The 25,047-nt window shown below is 48.0% G+C and overlaps 1 protein-coding gene across 14 annotated transcripts in view; it reads right to left on the reverse strand.

Moving 5' to 3' along the window:
* Nucleotides 1–413: 413 nt before the first annotated feature.
* Nucleotides 414–25,047, reverse strand: part of Mast4 (microtubule associated serine/threonine kinase family member 4) — a 585,425-nt gene continuing 560,791 nt past the window's right edge. For 11 of the 14 annotated variants that reach the window (XM_021649170.2, XM_021649162.2, XM_060385657.1 and 8 more), the window contains 6 exons: nucleotides 21,873–22,073; nucleotides 19,153–19,382; nucleotides 18,256–18,378; nucleotides 9,633–9,769; nucleotides 6,958–7,139; nucleotides 414–6,714 (listed from right to left, as the gene is read on the reverse strand). In XM_021649170.2, the coding sequence (XP_021504845.1) occupies nucleotides 2,828–6,714; nucleotides 6,958–7,139; nucleotides 9,633–9,769; nucleotides 18,256–18,378; nucleotides 19,153–19,382; nucleotides 21,873–22,073 (4,760 nt within the window). In that variant the 3' untranslated portion in view covers nucleotides 414–2,827. The remainder of the gene's footprint in view (nucleotides 6,715–6,957; nucleotides 7,140–9,632; nucleotides 9,770–18,255; nucleotides 18,379–19,152; nucleotides 19,383–21,872; nucleotides 22,074–25,047) is intronic. The other 3 variants (XM_060385659.1, XM_060385658.1, XM_021649189.2) reach the window with 1 other exon arrangement.

Here is a 25,047-nt window from a genome sequence, read left to right on the forward strand (position 1 = left end):
ATCCTGGTAGTAGGGGTGGCAGGACTGAAAACCATCCACTGTAGATTCTTCTTCAGGCTACGAAAGAAGCAGGGAAAAGGGGTTTCTGAAACTGGGGGTGATCATTAAGAGCGAGATCTTGGGAGAACAGGAGCAATCACGGGAGACCTCTTTGCCGGGAAAGTGGTAAGCATGGCTGTGCACGCTGGTACAGTCTGTGAACAGAAGGTTGGGGACAAAACAAAACAGGAGAAAAAAGGTAGATTTCCCCTAGAAGAACAGACTGTTTGTGTAGGGCAAAAGGAAAACAGGCAAACCATTCCACTCACAAAGAAGCATCCATAAGGAACCTGAAGGATCATCTGTAATATTTTAGAAGATGGCATGTATACATACACACACACATACATGAAGAAAAAACCATGCCAGTCATCTTTCATGCTAAATTTTTATTCAAGTTATGCAACTGCATAAGTATAAATATTTGTTCAATATACAACAATTATGACATTCATGGGGGGAGGGCTTCTCAGAGAAAATAAGACTGCAAACACTTTATTGCACAGATCCTAACAAACTGAAGCTGGTAAGTCTACAACTGGGAGTCCTACCGAGGGCTACATCTTACAACCACACGGAGACTGACCAAGGAGAACACAGGAGACGTTCTACCAGCTGGCTGGGGAGATTCCACAACAACGAACACTTATCACATGTATGCAACCTTAAGTACTCTTTTACGCATCCAAAATGCAAAAAACATATTTGGCAAAATGATAATACACTATACAAAATATACATAAAAATATCCTTTGTAAACAAGCAGCTAGTTGTGCTTTAAAGAAAACCGGACAGTTAAAAAGCAAAGGCTGTAAACCATGAACTACCTCCTGGACAGACCTGTCCTGATGTCCGAGTGGAGAAGGACTGGGCTATTAGATCTGCCAAACAGATAATGCATTATAAGCTCTGAGACCATTTTTGAGACCCATTTGAGTTCTTGTAAAAAATATTGGTTTGTTCTACAGTTTCACAATGTAGTGATGGGAAGTGGCTAGAACTGTATGGGTGTGGGGAGACAGGGGAAAAGAAGTCGTTCCTTTTCCATCGCCAACCAGCTTTGCAACAAAGGGCAACCAAGCAGTCAATGATGCGATGCCTTTGTTTCTGGAGTGCTTACAACCTTACTAGGTGATTTACAATCCACAGGGCTGTGCTCACATAAACAATCTTATGGTGCGCAGACACTATGACACCCCCAAGGGCTCTGGTGCTAGATTCATTATTCATTTCTAATTATTTTTTTTCCTCTTATAGAACAAAGTCTTGCTATGGTTCCCAAGCATCTTATAAAAGCGTATCTGCATTGTGTCTTAGCGAGTGCCATCTTACGATTCAAAACAAGGTGTTCAAAAACAAAACAAAACAAAAACAAAAACAAAAAATCCTACAACAACAGAAACAAACTAGAAATGCTCGGCGCTAAAATGATCTGACAAATTCTACATATTTCATGGTATACAAAATTTAAATAAGGCTTAGCAAAAGTAAAAAGGCTGCTCACATTCAAGCACCAAATAGCTCCAGTCTCTTTGTTACAAAATGCTGCTCTTTATTAATACAGGATTTTTTTTGCATACAAATAAAGAGATTGTGTTATGAAATGTATGGAGCTACTCGATGCACCAGAAATGAATGTGAAACCCAGGAACTTGCTAAAAACAGCAAGCTTCATCTACAACATAAGGCCCCAGCTATGTATTAAAATGTATCTGATGTCCTGATTATTCTTTAATATATATGCTATGATGCCAAAATCCACCCCCCCTCCTTTTCCTCAACGAAAGCAAATTTAAAACCTCTTCCGATGCCTAATGCATTTCACTCCACCTAAGTGCTAGCAGATTTGTGTGCAACCAGTGACTTTCCTGTTTCCTCACGGGCAGGGCTGGTACAGCACCTGCCCTCTCCATGTGCTTCTTGGACTCACAAGCATACAGGCCTGAGGGTGAGAGCTTGGAAAGGAGGGAGAGAAGAAAGAGCCGACCTGCAGTGTGTTTCTGGTCCCTGGGTGCCCTCAGCTGAAGACCAGACATAGAACCCAGAGACAAGAACAATTGCCCTTTTGGCCACTTGGACCTGAGGGACAAAATGTCCCCTACAGGGACTGTCAAACAGATGCCCAGCTCCACCTGTCCTGGCGGCTCCTAGTGGAGGGTCCGAATGCAGCAGCTCAGAAATGCAGGCAGCCGGATTCGGTACGATCAGAGATCCTGGTTCAATATACACACAAAAACTCACCATCTACTGTATTTAGGGCTTCCTTTCATCTTTAAACTCTATTTCTACAAATGGAGCCTTGAACTATTCTCAAACCACAGACCAAACGTGGGTGGATGTGTACATACGCAGTTATGGGTGGGTTTCTATTTTCACACCCAGCTCTGACCACTCTGCCTCATCACTGCATTACGGTTAAGTGGTAAAACAATTATCTTCACTTAGAAAAGCTTTAGTCAACAAGGCGGTCAGCAGCAAGGTACACATTCTACATCCCGAACCGAACACATGGCTACGTATGTACAGAGAGATTCACTTCCTCACCAACACTACGCTGGAAAGGCAGGGTTTGTACAAACACTATCTGGCAACAGTTTTACCGGTTACAACTGGGAAGGCATCTGGAAGAAAGTTCCCTTTTTTTTCTGTCTCTCCTCCTCCTCCTCAGTCAGCCTCCGAGCTCTGCTTGGAGGACGTTCCCATACAGTGCTGGTTTGTAAGGGTGGCGAAGAGTCCATCGCAGCCACGCTCAGGCTGGCCCTCACGGCCCTGGTGGCAGGGCTGCACATTAGGAGGCCTTTTTGTGAGGACTGCTCCGCAGGCTCTCCTTGCCTCTCCTCTGCCTCACCACAAAGTCCTTCTCCGAGGAGAGAGGGAGGGGGCGGTCTGTGCTCGGGGCTGGGGGTGCCCTGGTCACCTCCCGGCCCGCATTCTGTTTCCTGGCTGGGGGAGGCTGGGCAGGCTCTCTCCCTTTGGGTTCTCCTGTGGTAGCAGTTACTGACAGTGCCCTGCCTCGGTGGCCCGCTGTGCTGGGCGCCTGTGGATCTGGGAAGTGGGACTCGGGGACAGGGTTGGAGAGGCGGAAGGAAGGCAGGGAATCACTCTTTGTCATTTGGCTTCGGCCGTCTCCCCCAGACTGGGGCTTCCTGTGGTCCCTGCCGCTGGGGGCTGGGGATTCTGAGGTGGCCCCCAAAGCCTTGGCAGAGGAGGGGGTGCTGCTGGCTGCAATGACATCTCGCATTCCGGCCTGGGCCTCAGGGAAGCTGGCTGAGTAGCTCAGAGGCTTTTCTGGGGGGCCAGATGGGCGGAGAGAGCTCTGCGCAGTGGCAGAGGGTGACCGCTTCATTCCGCTGGGCTTGCTTGGTTCAGCCAGTGGCTTCTGGGGACCAGGCCCTTTCCCCTTGGACTCTGAGAGGCAGCCCTTCCCCAGGCCCGCGGCTGGCCTCTCTGGGCCTTTGGGTCGGGTGTCACCATGGTGGAGGGAAGGGCTGGCCTCCAGCTTGTAGCCCTCCGGAGCTGGAACATAAAGTGCTTCTGTGCCTTTCTTCCCGTCTGACTTGCGGTCCCCAGCGGCAGTCTGCTGACCCGGGCTTTTGTCCGTCTGTCTGCAGAGAGGGGGGGCGTCTTTCACAGTGGGTGGTTTGGGATGTTTTGGAGACGGGCTTTGCTTTTCACCAGCGGGGAGGACCTTCTGGCTTACTGCTTCGCTGAGCCCTGGATGCCCTTGTCTGGGAGGCTTCTCCTGCATCTCCGGGGGACACCCTCCACTGGTGGTTTTCAGTTTGGCCTCTAGAGGGCTCCCTTCCACGTGGAGTGTGATAGTGACCGTGACCCTCCCTTCTCCCTGCCCGAGCACATCGTTTGCTTTGCCCTGGGTGGCGAGAACGGCGGGGAGCGTGTCTGATGGATCCTTGCTGCCGCCCTTCCCCTCTCTGAGGGAGCCGCCAAGGGGCTGAAAGACAGGCTCTCTGCCTTTTGCCGACCCGGCGCTCGGCTTCTGTGAGGAGGGGGACCTGTCTGGGTGCTTCGACTTTGAAGGGCTGGGGTCAGGGCCAGGGCGGGACTTCTGGCTACTGCAGTCACTGTGCCCGGCCCCGGCGGTGGCAGTGGTCGTGGCGGTGGCAGTAGCAGATCGGGGAGTGTCCTGGAGGCTGGTGCTTGGTTCTGCGGCAGCGGGTCTGGTCCCCATTTCTCTGTGAAGAGCGTGGTTCGGAGAACTGCAGTGCTGCCAAGCTGCTGAGCTGGGCAGCTCTTTGGTGGGTGGGGGTTGTTGAGGGCCACTGCCTCCAGGCCTCTGCAGGGCCTGATCCTTCCTCTCAGGCTCTTTGGGAGCTTGTTTCTGCAAAGCTGGGACAGAGGAGGTCTTTTCACTCTTCTCACCCTCGACTCCCGATGGCTGAGGAGGGTGCCTGGCGGCAGGAACAGGGGGTCTGGGTTCTGTGCCTTTTCTTGCCCTGCCTACCTCCTTTTCATACAGAAGCTCAGCGGAGTGCATGGAGTCCTCCCTGGCCAGGGACCTCACCTCCTCTCGGCCATCTCTGTGGTTTGTTTTTGAACAAGCCCAAGCTTTCTCCGTGGTCTGGGTCTGCATGTAGAAATCAGGATGGGTCCTTCCCCCAGAAGGGAGGTTTTTCAGGCTGTCATTGGCTTTACCCGTCTCTGCAGGACACGGCTTCACACAGGGATCTCTGTGTACTTCATCCCTCCTGGCAGACCACTCGCTCTTCGCCTTTTCGGACGGTTCCTTCGGGCAAGGCGTCTCCTTGGAGAGGGTCTCTTCCGGTGGGAGCAGGACAGATGGACACGGCCTGGGCGGGCCCGCACTGTGTGGGGTCTGCCCTGAGCCAGGGAGACCCTTGGTGTCGGAGGAGCGGTCCTGGTGTTTGGTGGGGGTGCTCTCTATGACGCTTACTGTGCTCCTGGCCACAGGGTGAGTGACCTTTCTGTCCTGCTTCGACTTTGGTTCTGGCCCCGGAGCCGCAAGAGAGTCCTGGAGACCCCGGCTTGGGGGCAGGAACCGGGGCTCCAACAGGTAAGCTTTATTCACCTTTAAGCTTGCGGAAGGAGGCTCCCTCAGGCTGCTGGGGTCACCCTTTTTCCCACTGCTCCCCGGAAGAGCTGCTGGCGCCGACGGGGTGGCGCCGACGCCTGGGCTGGGGCTCTGTGTGGGCTCCGGCGAGGGCAGCTCTGTTTTGCAGGCATGAGGTCCTGACAAGAGAGCAATGTCCAGGGTGCCCTCGATCGGCTTCAGGCATGAAACTGACCTGCCCTCCAGCTTATACTCGGAAGGGCTCTTCCTGACGGGGGATTCCGGGGCAACTAAGCCTGCTTTGTCCCCTCCATTCTCTCCCCGGCCAGCTAAGGCTTTGAGGGGGACAAAGGAAACAGCACCCATCTGAGATGTGTGGGTGCTGCTGATGAATGCCCGGCTCTCCGAGGCTGGCAGGGCCTCTTGCTGCCCAGCCATGGGCCGCACGGCGTTCCCGGGCAGGCCCTCGTGGGGGTTAGATGCCATCTTGGGTTTGAGGATGGCACAGTGGCCATCGTCCTTGTCGTCCAGGGACATTTTCTTGCGGAGGTAATCGATATTGGCCAGCTTGCCGTCTAGCTTCTCACCTCGAAGGAGCTCTTTGGCGGGTGAGGCCTTCTCGGCGTACTCGCCCTTCCCGGGAGTGGGCCTGTCAGGGAGGTGACACCCGCCGTCGTGGAGGACGCCGGAAGCGGAGGCCCGTTTCAGGTCGCTCAGAGGCTGGCCGTGCTCCCCGGACGCCGGGGCGCCGTCGGCGGCGGCCCCCTCGCTGGCCCGCACACTGGCCTGCTTATGGAGCGTGTCCTTCAGCAGGCTGCCCGCCGAAGGGGCCTCGGCCGTCGCGCCTTCGAAATGGCCTGCCCTTTCCAACCCCTTCGGGTACGCTTTCTTCTCTCTCTCCTCCAGCCGGAGCAGAGCGTGGCCTTCTGCGTCGCCGCCGCCCCCGCCGCCGAGGCTGTGAGGTTTCTGGTGGCAGTCCCGCTTCTCCTCCGGTTTCTTCACCCCGACCTTGGCCTTCAGCTTGTCCCGGTCCAGCTCATCCACGGACTCCTGCCTGCCCAGCTTGCGGGACACGGGGCGCTTCAGGCAGCCCTGCTCCACGGGCCGGGCCCGACTGAGGGACGGCGCGTCGCAGACGGCCTCCTCCAGGCTCTGCAGCGCCGCCTCGCGCTGGCCCTGCTCCCGCTGCACCTCCTCCTGGGTCACCTCCAGGCTGTGCTTGCGGGAGCACAGGTGCTTCTTGTCACTGCCGTAGGAGGGCGACAGCTTCTCCTCGGACTGCACGCGCTTCAGCAGCGGGGAGCGCGGGGGCTCGGCACTCTTGGGCCTCACGATGTGTCTGACGATGGTGGGCGGGGAGTGCATCTTGCCAGGAAAGGCCTGAGTGATCTTGGCGTTGCTCAGTGAGTGCCCCAACAGTGGGGATGGTGAGCGCTGGGGAGAGGTAGGCTGGGGGGTCGGAGAGGGTGTCCTGGCCAGCGGGGAGAGTGGAATGCTGCCAGCTGACTTCCGCCTTCCGGAGCGGTACCGCTGCCCACTGAGTTTGGGAGCCAGGCCGTGGAGGGTGCTGGGCCGGATGTGCCCTGAACCTGCTGGAGAGTTGGGCGCACTTGAACTTGGGGAGCTGCTCTGGGAGGAATTTGTACCTGTGGGTGAGGAACATTGAACTGTGAGCAAACAGATACCTTTTTGTTTCTTCCCACACTTGCCGTATCCTGGCCTGGGGAAGGTCATCTCTCACATAAGCCTCTGCACAGCCCTATTACCCGCTTTATTCTGATGGTCAGGCTCGCCCCCACTTGTGCCCTCTCTGTGAGTGCTGTCTGTCATGTGCCAGTTCCGCCTGCTCTCCTCAGCCTTGCCTGGTTCATGCCTTCCATGCCACTCACCGGATGGGAAATCGGGGGTGGAACGGTAGCTGGGTGTTGGAGACCGCGGGGACAAGCTGTGAGTTGGGGAGCCCGGGAGGCTCTCTCCAGAGGACAGCGATCGGTTCAGGCAGGAGAAACTTCGGCTGGTGTGGAGCAAAGGAGAAGGCTGTTTGGCCAGCTTCTTGAAGAGAGATCTCCTCCTGAGCGGAGACAGGAATGGGTCAGAGCCTACCTAAAACAATCCTCATGATAGGCACATCTTCAGCCACACAGTGACCCGACAGCTGACCTACTACATGGTAGCATGCCATTTCCGTACTGACAACTTTCTTAGGAGACTGACAGTATGCATGAAGACTCTCTTAGTGCCAAACAGCAAGAGAGAGTAAAGTGAGAAAGTTATAAAATAGTAAAACCCTTCACTGCTGAGTACATTCATGCCTTGTAGGTACTGATGTGACGTAATCAAAGATAAGAGCTTTTCTTCCGATGACTACTGTCTTGGGTATAGACTTACTAGATGGTAAGAGGTCTGCAGCAGAGGATTTTATCTGCAAAGGGCTGATCGCGGTGCTTGGTCCACTGTGGACTTTTAAATACGCCCCACACAGTCATGGAATGCACATTTGTATCGGCTGCCCACTGATACACGGAGCAAGGTGAAGCTGAGGCTGTCATATCAGTGGGCAGCCGATACAAATGCGCATTCAGTGTTAAATGAGTTCATGATAAAGAAAATGTACGGATGCCCAAGGCTTATCAGTGTAGAAACTGCACACAGCCAGCCCTGGTAAGCTTAAACAGTTATAATGCTGAACATTAAAACATTTTTTTCCCCTGTGTAACCTGAAGACAAAGTGCCCCCTCAAAAAACCCAGAGATCCTAGAACTTGTATGTAAGGAAAATAAATGCATTTAGGATAACATGACACATGTGGGGCTAGAGAGATGGCTCAGCAGTTAAGAGCACTTACTGGCTCCTCTTCAAAAGGACCCTGGTTTGATTCCCAGCAACCACATGGTGGTAGATCACAACCATCTGTAACTTTAGTTCCAGGGACTTGCCATCTTCTGCACTGGCTTCTGTGGGTACCGGGGAAGTACATGTGTGCACATACATGCGGGCAGAGCCCCCCTACACATACAAAGAAGCCAGATGTCTCTAGAAACCTATGAAGAAGCTCTCTGCTGTCTTCCTGGACTGCAGGATGGCCATCTACTATTCTCTTACCTGCTTCTACTTCCGTCTCTATAGTGCATATAACTCTATTATTCATGTGCTTAGACAGTTACTTTAGTTTCCACGCTTGGGCTTATCTGTTGATACCCAACCATGAAAAATGAGAAGATGAGTCAGGAAATGAAGGCCTGTAATCCCAGCACATTGGCAGGCTGAGGCCAGAGCATCCCAAGTTTGGGGCCTGTCTAGGCTACAGAGTGAATTTAAAATTACTGAGAGAATTGAAGGCCAGCCTGGAAAGCCAGGATGACATCGCAAAACAAAGCAATAACAAAAAGTAGAAAGGCTAAGGATGTTACTCAGTGGTAGAACACTTGCTTAGGTACATGAGGCCAGGCCCTGTCCGCCATACTTAAACAAAAGAACTCCAAGGCATCACCATAAACTTAAACTCACCAAGTCACCTCTACCTTCTAATAGCACACGGCCCAACCCTCTGCCAATGTGACTACTAAAGGCAGGTATGGCTCCTGCACTGTCCTTAGCCTCAGTTGGGCTCTCTATTGGTTCTCCTGCTTCTATAACTTTGTTTCTCCTGGAGTTAATAAAGCACTTTTTTATTGGATCATTTCTTTTACATTTCTATCCAAGGCCTTAGCATGATGAGGCTCTCGGGTTCAAGTGAACAAAGGATCATGACTACGTCGGCTCAAAGGAGCCATACCCAGACCGAAAAGAAATACCCTTCCCAGAGCACAGGCTCCCTTGTGCTTTAGTCTGTATGTCAAACTTCCGGTGCTCCCCGTCATCTGTCACTGTGTGTCACCTCGTTAGATCTCAGGCAGACAGAGCCCTTTTATTTCTGTACTTATTTGAAAGGTTTAAAGACGCAGTTATTTTTTGATGTATGACATTTACAACCAGACAGGCAAAAAAGGCCTTCTTAATCACATACAGGACATTTTAAATGCAGATTTCATGTGGAAAACTGCCTGACGGTCATGTGGGTCAGATCCAACTTTCCTGACAGGATGTCTACAGGCTTAAACAAAAACAACACAAAACAAAGAGAAACAGAGATACAGTGGAGCTGGTGATGGTGTGGCAGGGAAAGGTGGACTCAAGCATGACCACCTGAGGTCAATCCCCTGCACCAATGGTGGAGAGGAAGAACTAGCTCCCAGAAGTTATCCTATGCTCTCGGGTGCACTGTTGCATGTGTGTACCATATGCATTCACAGAAAACATAAATGTCCATTTAAACCAGTGAAGGACTTGTCAAGGTGTCCACACACGCTGAAGAACAATCGCAATCTCTTTACAGGAAGACCAAGCAACTCTTTCTGCTATCCGTGCAATGACATTGAACTTGAGTATCTACCGTGAACATGGTGTAACATTTCTCACACACAGAGAAACGTGCCTTTCTCATTTGTATTTGATGAGAAACACATTTTACGAAAACACTGGTGGAGAGCAAAGCAACCCTTCACAGAAGGCTGGCCCAACTTACCTTTCTAGACTTTCTTTCTTCTTGGACTTCTTGCTCCGTCTCACCATCCGGCTCTTGTAACTGTTTCTCCTAGCCGGTCCCGTTTTTATTGATGTGTTTTCAAATGGGGTGGTGGTGATTGACACCTTATTCCCACTCTGTTTAAAAAAAAAAAAGAAAGAAAAAGATGAGGTCGTATTAAAAAGAAGTGCCACGAAGAAGCAAGGTCAGAACTAAAAGACTCAAAGCCAAGTAAAAACATAGGTGCGTCGTGTAAAGGGGCCCTCCGCTGCTGAATAATGCCTCTATCCGTGAAGTCCTGCCAATCCAGATGGGGTAGAAGGTGAAGGAACAAGAGTCCTTAGTGAGTGTGCTGTGGGTGGGAGGGTATTTGAGTCAAGCACTAGTTCAGTAGGGCTGCTCGCCCTACCAAGGCTTCTCCTGAACTGTACTGGATGCCAGCAGAACGCTGCCATCTCCTGAGCTCAGCCGAGGAGTAAATGAGATTTGCAAAGCCGTTAGCACTGAGGGTGACACATGGAAAGGGCTCTATAAATATCAGCTCTCTTCATCCATATGTATTAAATATAAACGTGCCCAGTAGCTGTCTGGACTCCCTTGATATATTTTCCTTCTTTCTCTGTTTCATGTTTTTCTTTGACCTAGAAATCATAAGGTGACAAAACCGAATGAGACTTTTATTTGTAATGATGTTAGAAGGTTCCTTTCTCATTGTCATAAAAACCTGTCAGCTTGCAGAGCTGGGGAGTATGGGCCAGCCCGTGGGGAAAGCTCTCTAAGGAGGTCATGGGCAGTGACATAATTCCTGGTGGGTTTCTGTGTCCTTTCACTTCATCACGGGATGGGGCTTGCTAGGCAGGTCCTAGCAATGAAGGTGAATATGAAGTCAGCAGCCAGGCATTCATTGGGGTGCCTGGCCAGGTGGGCTCCCACATTCTCTTCTTGAGTTGCATAACAGCCAGGGGTAATTACATTCTTTCGAAGTCAGAGGTGGCTATGAAAAACTTGAAAGGCCAAGAAGGCCAAGAACAGGAGCATTTTGAAACACCAGGACGATTACGGAGAAGCTGAGTTCTAAGTCACGCCGAACAATGAAGTTAACTGCTGTGGGAAAGGACAGAGACTGGGCAAGCAGCTCTGCCTCCCTGATAGCCATTTTCTTTCCCTTTACTGGGAAGAAGAAAATGGTAAAGCACAGATAAAAGAAAAATCATTGGAATCTCCACTCTGCTACAACTGGTGCTATTTCAATCTACTTCCTGCTGAGTTTTAATTGTTTTTGAGGAGGAAGGGTGAGAATCAGACCTAGGGCCTCAGCGCATGCTAAGCAAGCACTCTGGCAGTAAACTGCAACGCTGCATCATCCCTATCTCACAGTCGCCTTCCTCCTGAACATGTACAGATATATGGGTAGCTTACAATTTCAATGTTATGTTTGTGGCTTTCTCTTTTCATTTCGCACATCTGAAAATACATCAGATACTCTCTAAGGACATGCTTTGTACTGGCTGCCTACGGATAACCTCCTCACTCTTGTACTGATTTTAAGTTCTACGAATTGATGGTCCATTATATTATTTATTTTTCTTATTTATATTTCTTTAGAGCAGTGGCTCTCAGCCTTCCTAATGCTGCAACCCTTTAATACAGTTCCTCATGCTGTGGTGACCCCCAACCATAACATTATTTCATGGCTACTTCAAATCTGTAGTTTGCTACTCTTATGAATCCTAATATAAATATCTGATATGCAGGATATCTGATATACGAACCCAAAGGGGTCATGACCTACAGGTTGAGAACCGCTGCTTTAAGGGACCTTTCTTTTCATGTTTTACCTCTAGTTTAGTTTTGAAAAGACATAGCATTTTATTATTCCCTTCATAGTGCTTTACATATCATTTTTGAAGTATTGCCTCACACCTAATAATAGATTTGCAGAAAATATTTGAGGCAGGTGGAGCCTGAATTCCAACAGAAAGATAAATCATGTGCCTTACATGTGGATACAAAACTTTAAAATGTTTACATTTACTTTAATGGTAGGGATTGGCCTTATTATTCTTTTTTCAAATGGAAAATTCACTACTGAAGACTTCTGGAAGGAGGTCTTCATAAATTGAATGAACCCCTGATGGTACGATGACATCAAACTCATCCCCCCTCCCACACACACGACGGATGAAAGGGGCAACAAAGCAGCCAGGATGCGTCTGTTTTCTTCCACTTCCCTACAGTGAGTGTACACACAGACACTCCCCTATGAACACTGTCTTATCCGTGAGCCACTGGGCTTGTATTCAAATGCATCTCAGCATTGCCTTTTTTTTTTTTTTTTTTTTTTTTAAGCAGAGTTTAACACTGTAGTGAAGGCTGGCCCAAAACTCACAATGTTGCCCACATTAGTTAGCCTCAACCTCGTGTCGGTCTTTCTCCTTCAGCCTCTAGAGGGCTAGAATGATGGTTGCGAGCGGTCACACCGGGCTCAGCCTTGTATAACTTTGTAAGGGGCTAATAATGCCACCTGGTGTTTTAAAGATACAATTTAGCTTTAAAGCCATTTCCACGTCTAGTCTTTATTTTTTTTTTAATAATCAAGATCTGAGGGTCGGGTTACCACTCAGGAGGTGAGAAAGGACTGTCTTCATTGGGACAATAGGCAGATAATGACAGTGGTTTCAAGGAGCCCGGGGTTCTTGTTCTCTGAGCCGTGGTGGTAAGTGGAACCGTGAAAGCCTGGCTTCTCTGTCCCTCACCCACCACCAGACTCCTCCTTCCCACCTTGCTTCATGTGGGCAGCAGGTGCCTGGTCCCTCTCGATCTCCAGGGCCTGGCACGTGCATGGCTTGTATTCATCACAGCAAGACGGTCACATGCCATGTGCGGCACGCTCTAAGTACTAGATCACGGAGAATGAAGGAGGCACAAGCATGATAAAACCGTGCAAGACAAATACAATAGAAACCGTGAGTGTTTCTCATGAGAAGAGAGAGGGGAGCAGGGGCTCGTCAGAAGGCTCTGAATGAATGTTTCCTTCAACACAAACTAAACCTACTTTCCTGTTGTCGTTGTTTCTACATATGACTTTTCAAAAAGCAATTTGTTAGGCTCATATACATATACCAAGGGCAGCCCCTGTGATGAGAAACACACAAGATGCGCCGTGCAAACACGTCAGACTCGGGAATGGGAAGTGAGAAAAAGAACTGGGCACTACCTGTGAAGCCCGCCATCTAGTGGATCCACCTAGCTACAGCAAGAGCTACAAGGATCTGGATGAATGAGGGAACTCCTAGAGAAATTCTGTGCTGACTGCTTGAAACACAACAGCAAGGACAACACGCAAGCAAGCAGACGGCTAGGTGCCCAGCTAATTCACCTTTACTTGCAGCTCTTTCCGTGACTGGTCCACAGTGGGAGGGAAATGATTTTTAGGCAGGCTGAGCTGAATTCAACAGCTGACATCAGGCTGTCAAGGTCTCAGTCTGGCTGTCAACTAGCTGACTCTGTTTCCCTCTGATGTTCTCTGTAAAGCTCAGCTGGGGGACAGGATCTTCCGGGGCGGTCCCGACTCTCATCCTCCACCCTCGCTCCAGCCTGCTTACACACTTTATCCCTACACAAACCAAGGTTTCAACCCACCAGATTCAGTGTGTATGTCATGATACTTGAGGCCCGCCCACCCACCTACCCCACATTTGCATTTCTACTCCTTGCCTGAACTATCCCAAATCTACTTTTCCATGTCCTAAATCTCCAACCATCTCGTAAGTCCATCACAGATTAACCTTCAGTTCTCCTGTGCTCTTTTGGTGCATGCTGGGAGAGAGCCGTCTTTCTTTCTTCGGAACTTCTGCCATGTTTACAGTCATCTGCCTTATGTTGAGCACTTTGATTATAGCCTGGTGTTGCCACTCCTTCCTGCTGTGAGCATTAGACTGTGTGGTACTGGTAATTAGATGCATGTGTTGGAGCAGTGTGAGGGAGGCGGTGAAAGCACAGCCTCTGAATCACACTGCCGGGATAGAAATCACTTTCCTAGCAGATGGTTGTGGCTGCCTTGTTCATGTCTCTCTAGTTTGTCTGTCTGGAAAATGGGGACATTTCTATTCATAGCACCTACCTCAGAGAATAACTGAGGGTTTACATGAATTTGTGTAAAAGACAGCAGGGCCTGGCAGGCGCCCAGTACTCTTGCTTCATTAGCTGTATGTGTGTGTGTGTGTGTGTGTGTAAGCACATGAGGTCAGAAGGCAACCTTAGCTGACTTTTCTCTAGTGCTGTCTACCTTGTTTTTTGATACGGGATCTAGAAATTACCGAGTAAGCTAACCTGGCTCGCCAGGAAAACCAGAGATACTTTTGGTCTCTGCCTTCCTGGTGGTGAGGTTACAAGTGCCATGGAACCTAGGTTCCTATTGCCCCATGGTTCTAGAGCAGGTTCTCAGCCTGTGGGTCATGACCCCCTTGGGGGTCTAATATCAGATAGCCTGCATATCAGATAATTATGTTACGACTCATAACAATAGCAAACTACGGATATGAAGTAGACGGGATAATTTCATGGTGGGGGTTCACCACCGCATGAGGAACTGTACTGAAGGGTCACAGCATTAGGAAGGTCGAGAACCACTGCTCTAGAGGATCAACTCAGATCCCCATGCTTGCAAGGGAAGTACTTTACCAACTCAACTACACTCTGAGCTGTCCCATTAGCTACTTTTCTGTGTTGTTTTTAGATGACTCTAGCAATATTTAGCCCGAAGCTCTGGATATATCAGGATCTCGTGGAAGGATGACAATCATACCATTTTGTCGTCCCTCATCGATAACCGAGAACCTCCCCAGAATTCATGGAAGGAAAATCACCAAACAATTGCTGGTGAGGCCTAGTCTCTTACCCACCAAGAATTTTAACAAGCAATCTGACTGAATGGAAAGCTCCCTGACTGCAGAGGTCCAGCCTGACACGTTCTCATTTGAGCAAGGGCCGAGACTTGGACAGCGTGGTCTCCATCTGTGACTGAAGGGTAAAGAAAGCCGTGACCTTCTTTTAGAAAGGTCAATGCTGTCCTGTGACCAAGTTCTTCAGGAAGGGAAGGTATGAGGGAGCTGAACGGTGGCCATGCTCATCCTCGCATCTTATCCCATGAGTCTATGCTGCTGACTTCTGTTGGACCCGTCTACCTGCACATGTAAGCTGAAGCTTCCATAGCAGGTCCACTCGGAAGCTGTAAGGGAACATGAGACTAAATGTGCAGCAATGGAATTTAGAAGCTGCGTTCAGTGTTCTCAGTCCAAAAGGTAGGTATATTTGTAGTTCAGGGGTTTCTACACACGTACATGCAGCCCTACAAGTGATCTCCCCATCATCTTCTAAGGATGCCACGAGATGCTGTAAATACTCAGCAAGTCTAAAAGATCATGGGAATGACAGCCAAGAAGAGTTAACAGAGCTGGCACCCCAGCATAAAGCCAGCCATAGCAGCCCCCTGCCGATGCCAGTCGCTTACACTCTTTATTCAAGAACTGCTGGTTAAATCTGGAAGAGAACTGCGTGGTTAAACAGTTCACAGGGGCGATAATCAAATCCCTTGTGTCCTCTTTGTGTCGTTAGACTAGTTACTGCTCTTGAGTGCTTCCTCTATGAAGCAGAGGCAGGCTCTACTGCCTGGACGGGCTACAGAGCATTCTCTGGCTCCAGAGGGTGCCGAGGAGAGGTACGCTCCACCTCGCTTGCACCGTCTGAGTGACCCACAGCGACTGGACCCAACGATAGAGCTGTAGGAGGTGATCGAAGTCACCAGGTGAGCCAAAAGCTTCACACAGAGGACCAGATGGTTCGATAAGGACATTTCCGAAGCCTTTGTGTGTGTGTGTGTGGCGGGGGGGGGGGGGGGGGCACTACATATCCAACCTCAGAGAAGTGAGAAGAGAGGTTTAGAAATCCAGAATCATATTACGATACAAAATCGATTCAACTTATTTTTTTTCTTTTTCCATAAACATCTGAATGCTATGAAATAAACACAGGCTGAGGTAGAAGCTGTTTTTCACATAACATACTACTGTTATGAAGAATGTGGTATAATATATGTATATATACATATAGATTGCTGGTTAATTGGGATTTTTAATCAATTTGACACAACTGGGGTAATCTAGGAAGGAGAACCCTCAATTGATTGGCATTATCTGATTGGCCTGAGATTTTCTTGGTTGTTGACTGACATGGTAGGACAGAGCCTAGCAGGGACAATGCTACCCATGGGCAGATAGTCTTGGGGCATATAAGAATGAAGGCTGAGGAATCCACGAAGCACAAACCAGTAAGCAGTGTCCTCCATGGTCTATTTCAGTGCCTGCTTCCTGGTTCCTGTTCTTACAACTCCTCATGATGGACTGCAAACTCTGAGCCACACTGAACCCTTTCATCCCCAGGGAGCTTTTGATCATGGTCTTCATCACAGCAATAGGGGGCAAACTAAGACAACTGGACAATTACCGTTTATAACTTAAAATTCCCTTAGCTTTCTGAGTAGTGGTGGCACACACCTTTAATCTCAGCACTCTGGGATGCAGAGGCAGGTGGATCTCTATGAGCTGATCTACAGAGTGATCTAGGACAGCCAAGGTTACACAGAGGAAACCCTGTCTCAAAAAAAACAATTAAAATTTTTCTTTAGCTTAACAAAAGTACCATCGATCTAAGGCACAAGTAGGATGGATGGGAGCTGAGAACTGTTCACCAGCTCCACAGGTTACACTGAGACAGGGCCAAAGGTCGCAAGCGAGCGCCTAGATAGGGCCAAAGAACCTTGGAGACAATGAGCTTCTTCGGCTGGAAGCTCATGGTGGCCATGATCATTCTTGCATCTTATCCCATAGTCGCCACAAAAATATAGGAGGCAAACTCCACAGTCATCCCAGGATCTCATCCACAGATACACAGAACCTCAGGGTCCCAGACTGTGGCTGAAGAGGGGAATGAGACTTGTCGGTCTACATTTCTTGACAAGGTGGTCTATGACAGTCCCACGTGCATGTCACAGCCCAGGGATCTCAAAAGTGAGCAGCTCTGCTCAGCCTCCCACCTTGGGATGCTTAGTCAGGGACGCTATCCCATCCTAGTTAGATAATTTTAAATAAGCAGGAGGCTGCATCGAACTAAAGTCCTCAGATCTAAGGTAGCTGTGTGGTCCTGTTCTGCTGCCGCATTTGGACATGAAGAACGCCGTGGCTCATTTTCATTCTATAAATCTATTGAGCCCTAAACCCAAGGTCAAATTTTTATTAACAGAGTGAATTAATGAAGAGAAAAAGCTTTCTATGTACTAGCTCACCCTGGATGTTAGGATGCAGAAGACTACCGCTTCTGGACCCTGGACCGGACTCTGAGTCCTTTGAAAAGTATTCCTTGTGTGAGTCTGGGGCATGGCAGAGAAGGGAGGAGGGAAGGCATTTCAATGCATGTGTTTTTTGAAAGACTTGCACACCCACTCCTGTGCTAGTGCCTTTAAATTCCTCATTTTCTTTCAAGTTCCACACCGCTGCCACTCCCCTGGTGTGCCTCTCCCTACTTAGAATGTTCTCTCCAGAAGCACCGTGTTCCCCTATATGCTCCACTGGGATAATGAAGTTGTTTTTCTCATATACATGTCCTGTACTCTCTGAGAGCAAAGAGCATCCCTTAGTCCCTGTTGTCAACAACATTTATGAGGCGGCCTCAAATGTTATTTAAACCATGCATAGCGGTTTACAGTTGTACACATTTATCCTGTGTCTCCGTAATTTTTTTTTTTATGCTCAAATTTCTCTGACTAGTACTGAGTAAGAGGTTGTACAAAATTGTGTAAGGGGGGAGGGAACTATGATTCTCATTCCAGATAAAGCAGCCTTTTTCCTGAAAAAAAAAAAAATTTTTTTTAATCAAATTCAATTTCAACTATCCCTGTATGTTTGACTTTTATATTCCGGAGTGAGCAGGAAGCAAATGGAGACTCTCAGAAGACCTGCTGAGAGGATAAATGTGCAACTGTTCTCCATTTATATTCCTGCTCTCTGGGAGCTGGTGCCACAGGCTCCATTCGACGCTCCTTTTAAGTAGGAAACGATCCTCGTGGAAGTTTAACTTAGATACGTGTATGAGAGTGAGAGGAGCCTCCTAACTGCTGGGGCCGATTCTTCCACTTATTATTTAGAACGAGTGTAAATACATCTAAAGTTCTGTCTTTAAAAGGAGCACCAACCCTTGAATCCTCTATATCCGCCTTCACAGCTAAACAGTGCCTGTCTCCTCCTACACTGGAATAACACCTACTAACGTTCCCTCAGAACTGGTGGTTCCCAAGTGGAATCCACTCTATGAGGCATATAAACAAAGAGAAGTCATGCTCTGTAGGAATGGTAGCAAGGAGCAAACATAGGTAATAAGAATGCAGGTTCAAGGACACCTTTTCACAGCATGAAACCTGAGAGGTCATGATAGCTCGGCCTCATGTCAGACTTCTGACCGCTACATCCCATCTCTCCCTCCCAGCGGTGGGAGTGACTACTGGGGCATGCCTCGAGAACCTGATCTCACGGTGCTGCCCCTGGCCGGCCAGGACACAAGAAAAGAGTACCTTTAGCAGGAGCTCGATGACTTCCGTGTGGACCAGGCCGTGCACGGGCTCTCCATTGATGTGCGTGATCAGATCCCCAGCCTTCAGTCCCGCCTGGTATGCGGGACTTCCTTCTTCTACATTCTGCAGTCCAAGAGGAGAGTACATATTCAAGAGCATAGAATAACCCCAATACTTAACTGTTTCTTCTGCCAGGATATTCTAAGTGAGCTTTGTAAATGACCTTAGGTTCCTAATCAGAACTCAAAGAGGCATGGCTCCTATTCTGATACTGTTTTAAATAGGAGAATTCTGATGTTTCCTTAAAAAAAAAAAAAAAAAAAAAACCCAAGTGAGTGAGAATATGACTTTTGAAAAACAAAGCAAAGAAACAAAAGAAAGAAAGGATGGAAGGAAGGAAGAAAGAAAGAAAATGCACACACAGGACAGGGGCTGGAGAGATGGCTCCAGTAAAGAGGATAAGAATGCGGAGGATCTGAATGTGGGTCCCAGAACCCATGGTAGGTGGTTCACAACTGTCTCTTAACTCTAGCTCTGGGTTCTCTAACATCTCTGAACTGTGAGCAATTGTACCCAGACATGCATATCATTAAAAATAAAATAAATCTTTTTTTAAGACAATAAGGGAATACGAAGGAGATGGCCTTTATGTTCACCAGATTGGTACAGAAGAATGGGGCAAGCAATTCCAGAAACTGCAGAAGTAGGAAAAATGACTAGTTCGGGTTATACCCCACTCTACCACAGAAATAGAGAAAAGAGCACTAAAATGAAAATAAAGTGGGTCCCCGGTGCCACAGGAACAGAAAGCATGTCAACGCCAAGGCCGCTTCCACCAGCAGCGTGCACTCGGCTGCCTGGAAAGGAGAGCCGACAAGAAAGGCGCTCCGTCCTTACCCAGACGATGTGGTGCACTGTGTAAATGTCGCTGTCCCCCACGTACACGCGGATGGCCCGGATGGTGAAGCCATAGTTCTTCCCTGAACTGTGGATCACAATGGGCTGATGGGGACTGGCAGACGCTGCAGAAGAATCTCGGCTGGGCGAGGAATCCCGGGAAGAGGAGGGGTCTGAAGACAGGGAGTGTGGGGACATCGGACTTCCCAGCGGAGACACAGCAAACATATCTACAACAAAGAAGCCACCATCAAAGCAGGTCCCCACCCTCAGCCACCCCTCCCATGGGGAGGCCCACCACAACCAGGAAAACAAAGAGTGGTCATAAAACGAATCCCTTTATTTCTAATGGCAAAATGAGAACTAATGCAGAAAATGCTCATGTCGGTAACTGGCACGGATGCAAAACTCAAGCCTGTCCAGGGGACATCAGAAGAGTTTCTGCTTTAACTAGTGTTTCAATCAATACCCTAAAATTCAGAAGTTCTACTTTTGCTATACAAAGAGGTTTTTTGGTTATGGTGTCTCTAAATTATTTCAGTGAGATAAGTAGTTTATAGATGCATATATTTATAGTGTATCTTTATAAGGGTATAAAGAGAGATAGTATAGTGTATTTTTATAAGTGTATAATGAGAGATAGTATTCTTCAAATTGTATACTCAACAGTTTAACATGACTCTCCAAACACATGGCCAGGAAAACAATGATCAATTACCAGCTGCTTTTTGTAACATTATTGCACCAGTACTGGTTAACGTATTTCAACCGAGAAACTTGGCTTTAAAAGAATGGCTATGGTTACAACTGCGCCTCTTTACACAGTAGCTTCATAGACTAATGTTTCCTCAAAGGTAAGGATGGTCAGATACATGTTAAGAGCGAATCAGCTCACGTACCCAAATACCATCTCTACTCTGTTTCAGACACTAACATCTGTTTTCAGGTCTTTGCATTCCCCAAGGCTGAAACCTAAGCCCCAAGATAATGGTATTGAGAGAAATATTTGGAAAAGAACTAGATCATGAGGGCTCTGCCTCTGGCGAGAGCAGTGTGTTTCTGGGAAGAGCCTGAGGATCTTTAAGATACGCCATCTATGTGGAACAAGACACCGAATCTGCTGTGCCTGGACTGTGGGCGTCTCAGCCATAAACAAAGGCTCCTACTGTTTAGAACCTACCCGAGCGTTAAGGTGTTACACTGCAGTGGCCTGAGAAAGCTGGATGCAAGCTCGCTCCATGTGAATGCATACAGCCCTTAAGTAGTCGTGAGACTGTGTGTGTGTGTGTTCTGAGAAGATGTAATGATCTACAGAGCACGCTGAGGTTTTAATGTGCGTTTGGTTAGGACCAGGTACCTGGTGCTACCGGAGCATCACAAGGACACGGCAAGACCCAGTGTGGTGGCGGTAAGGTGAAAGCATCCAGACTGCATGTGTTCTACATCTCAGAGCCTTAAAGCTAAGCATATTTCTGCTAGTGTCCTTTCACTTGGGCTCCATGGGTCACACTGATTCCCTTTACTGGTACTTTTCTGTGTAATCCAAAGGCCAGGAAAAGAGATCGTTGGTGGATGTAGACCTTCAGGACATGTGAGTAGAGGACAGGTCAGACACTCAAGACTCAAGTGTGGGAAGGCTGGGATCCTCCTCCTTAACCACATGCTGGTCTCCCTTTCTTCTACAAGTGGTATAACTTCCCTCTTTTTCCAAAGTGTGGGCGACTTTACCTGCTTGTACAGATGGACTAGACTGCACTGAATTGCCCTTCCCTGTTGCCCACGGGCACCTGGGCCACCCGGGCCACCTTTGAAGTATGTTTGGCCATACAGAAAAGAGAGATCGGAGTCTGCTTTATGGGCTCAATGGGATGTTTCCTAGCAAAGGAGTTTGCATTATGCCTTATCAAGTTTTTTTTCTTTGCACAAATAAAATGCAAAAAAGTTAATTAATCTTGTTGATATGTTACATAGTATGTATTCTTCCCAATAAAAGAATTCAATTTCCAGTTCTACTTTCTCTCACTGAGTGATATCATGACCACGTGCATATTTCCTATCTGCAAGGGGAATTGCTACAGACTTACTGCTCAGTAGATGCGAAATAAGTCGTAGGAAAACACAGCAATCCAACAAAACCATAATTAAGTCTGATTTTCCAAAACAGGGCAGAGATTAGCAGAGAGAAAGTGACGCTCAGTCCACAGAATTGGGAAAACATCGTATTTCAATACCTCCTGTGAAGACAGTCTCTGCCATCTCCAGGAATGTGAAGCTTACATTCTGTGTCTGTTTCCTCATTAATTAGATGAGGCAAAGCATACCTAGCTCCCCAACACACAGGCTGTAAACAGCTCTGTAAAGTACGTACACAGTACAGGGTCTACAGAAGAATTATCCCAGGGAGGGAGACTCATTAGCTAGCTTGTGGAGGAGGAAAGGCTTTAAGAAAACAAATGAAATCCGCCTCCATCGGAAGGAGACGTCTCCTGTCTCCTCCCCAGATACAGAATGTGAGCTGATACAGATATGCCCATGCTCTCTGGGTGCTCCAGGGGGGAAGATCACAGCTGCAGAGGCAGAAGCTCTTGAGAGCCGTCCTGGGACCCCACCCGTGACTGTCTCATGCAATTCTGCATTTCAATCAGCATTCCAGACGGGGGAGGACACGAGGAAGCACATGCACAAACCACACAGTTTCATGCGAGTTGATGTCTCTCTACCTCCTGGGATCATGAGGGACAGAGCACTGGCAGAGAGGGACTTTGTGACTTTCCCCGAGATTCTCTTTTTCTCTGTGCTTTCTAATCGCTGCCGGGCCATGTGAGAAGAGGTTTCACTGGATGGCTTTGAGGAATTATCTGTACTGTCCACACACTCGCTCCGCCCATTTATCTGATCCAAGTGCTCTGAAAAACTGCCAACTGTACAAAGAAGAAGGAAGAAACACATTCAGGAAAAGTTAGGATAAGAGAGTTGGAGATGGGAAGAGAGAAAAGGATGGCCAACTTTTGGGAGCTAATTCCATGCTCCTCTCAGGTCCAAATGTGCCAGGCTGCATGTGAAGAACTGGCTTGAGAGAGATGCTGTGGAGGAGGAAAGGACAGAGGAGCTATGCTCAGGCTTTGTTTACATGTACACAGTTAGGTAAGTTCCTAACCATTTTACTTAACCAGGAGAACACCTTTCAATCATTCAATATTTCGGAACCCTCTGAGTGTCTCCTGCCATGGGCCCTCAAGGAGTCCACCTTATAGACCTAATAACCTCCCCCCTCATGTTGATGCTAGTGATTATCAAGAATGCTGCTAATAATTTTGACTTGGGGATACCATTAATCACTCTGTAGGCCACGTCTGTCACCCCCTCCAGCTTCCTAAGACACCATGGGCCCAGGAATGTAACACGCAGAAAGAATCAAAATGTCTGATTCCTTCTGCGCCTATTTTCACTCCAAGCTCTTCCTAAGTTTCAAAGCAAAAGACACAAGATACCGCTCAGCACGTTATTTCGTAGCAAGCTCCTCCTTCCCGGTTCTCAATCTAGACTGCACCCCATGCTGGTCCTTCATGACATCATCCCCTTCCCCACCCGCTCTAAGACATACCTGTCTTTGTTTGTCTATTAACCTCTAATATACAGTAGAGTTATTTTTATGTTAAAACTTAGGACTCTTTCCCAAGACTAGGACATGTAGGAGGGTAGTGAGACGAGAATCACAGAGGCTGAGAGTAAGGGAACTCCCTGGTAGAGAAACGTGAGGAGTCCCTCAGAAACAAACTGAGCAGTGACTCACTCATGTTACTCATTCCTGTTCCTCAGCAAGTTAAAAGTCTTCTGGTTTTAAAACCACCCAATCACACTTTTTTTTTTTTTCTGTTCAGATCTCATAAACATCTCACGTTCTTTGCTTTTGAGATACAATATAAAATTCTATAATTTTATACTCTAAGCATCCTGTTTTGTCATAGATCAGTAGAGCACGTGTGGTATGTGATACCATTGCAGATGATCTTCTGAATGACAGGCCAGCTCATCTCAGAGTGCTGACCACACAGCCTTCTCTGCCTGGGGAAGAATTGGCCTAAATGAAAGCATTGTGACAAGCACACCACTCAACCGCACAGCCCCCGTCTGAGGGCCGGTTTGTGGAGGGGCATATCTTTTGGATCTGTCAAAGAGAGTAGATGCAAATGTAATGCGCCTTGTGGCAGACTACCGTGCTGTGCAAACAGGAAGGTTTCTTGGGCTTCCAGCATAACCTCCATGGCACCAATGGATGAGGACATCTCACAGCAGGTATCAACAGCCTTTGGAAACACAGTCTCATCTACTCTTCCATTCCCTCAGAGGAACAACCTGCTTGAAGGGCTTGATCAGAAACGGTTCCACTAGCCAGGAATCTCTCCTCTCTAAACTGCGCTTCACTTCAGACGACTCACTTCCTTTCTGAGTGGGTTCAGGTGGGTGGAGTGAAAAGGGAAAAAGTGCAAACAAAAAGCTGAGTCTCTTTACAGTGAATAATTTGTTGAGAGCATCTGAGCATTGCAGCCCTGATTTCACAACTTTTACTTCTCAAGGATTCGAGTACAGTGTAGTCAAAGAGAGAAGTGAAAGAGATATCAACCTGTGCTTTCCCCAATGTCAGGATAAATGCACAATATTTTCCCCTCTCCTCCCTCCTGCTTCCTTCCCCTACCTCATTTTATAGCACTGCGTATAAGTAAGTACCTCTTTCTGCCAATGGCAGGTAATGTCACCTTAATGCTCTCTAAATGTCAAGGGTTCCTTCTTTTTGATGGGGGAGCGATATAAAATTCAACAAATTTAATTTTACCACAGCCATGCTTTCCAGGGTCCTCAATTACCCTTGGCTGTAAGCAACTCAGCTGTGTATTCTGTGCAGCCCCTGAGGTCTTTGATTATTTTTAGTATGTGTATGGGGGAGACAGGGTGAGAAAAGGTGGGTTGACTCCATTAATCAAAATGTATGGTAGGACCTCAGCAGATATTTTTAATTATGAAAGTAATCAATCAAGTACTTAGACACTACCGATTCTTCCCTCCCTCCCTCCCTTTGCCTCCTAACTTTCAGATAGTCAGAAGGCTCAGGATACTGAGATGTGGTAAACATGACCTTTTAAATGAACAAATAGACTCTATATTCAGGGTAAGGCAACTGAGAACTAAACAGAGACCCCCTTTAACCAGGAATAGATACCAAGACCCCTACATTTGATATGAATAGTAGGATAAGCATGGCCAGGAACTGTACTGTTTTCACAATGTTATTATCTTGACTTCATGGTTAGAATAAGTGGAGCTACCCATCATAGAAACAGCACTGAGGTGGAAAGAGAGAGAGAGAAGCCAGTACTATTTGCTCAGGTCAACTATAAGCATGCATGCAGCTCCACAGATCCAAACATTTTTAGGGAGGCTGAAATCCAGCCTGAAAGACACTGTAAGTCAGAGCCATTTTTCATTTTAAAACCAAAAAACATGCACCCACACTGCTTAGCAGAGGGATGAGCTGATGTACAACCTTTACAAACCAAATGATGTTGTACATGAAGCTAAGTGCATGACCTTAAGGAAGTAATCTGAAGTCTGGTTGGCTAAGGAAAACACCTCCACTGCTAAGGTCAAAGGTACGCTTGAGGAACAGTGCTGAGCTACCGAGGACCTTAAATGTATCTGAAGACAATGCTTGTGGACACAGGTAGCTTCATTCGCACAAAGCTGCAGAAGTGCTGTCAAAGAGAAGCCCAGACACTGGACCCCACCCCAGCAGGCAGAGACGCTTCAGCAATGTCTAACGCCACTTGCCACAGACTGAGAAAAGCCCTATGCAGAGGCAGTATTTTAGATGCAGTCAGATACCGGGGGAGGCATGGT

Source organism: Meriones unguiculatus, chromosome 6 (assembly GCF_030254825.1).
Source record: "Meriones unguiculatus strain TT.TT164.6M chromosome 6, Bangor_MerUng_6.1, whole genome shotgun sequence".
Taxonomy (NCBI): domain Eukaryota; kingdom Metazoa; phylum Chordata; class Mammalia; order Rodentia; family Muridae; genus Meriones; species Meriones unguiculatus.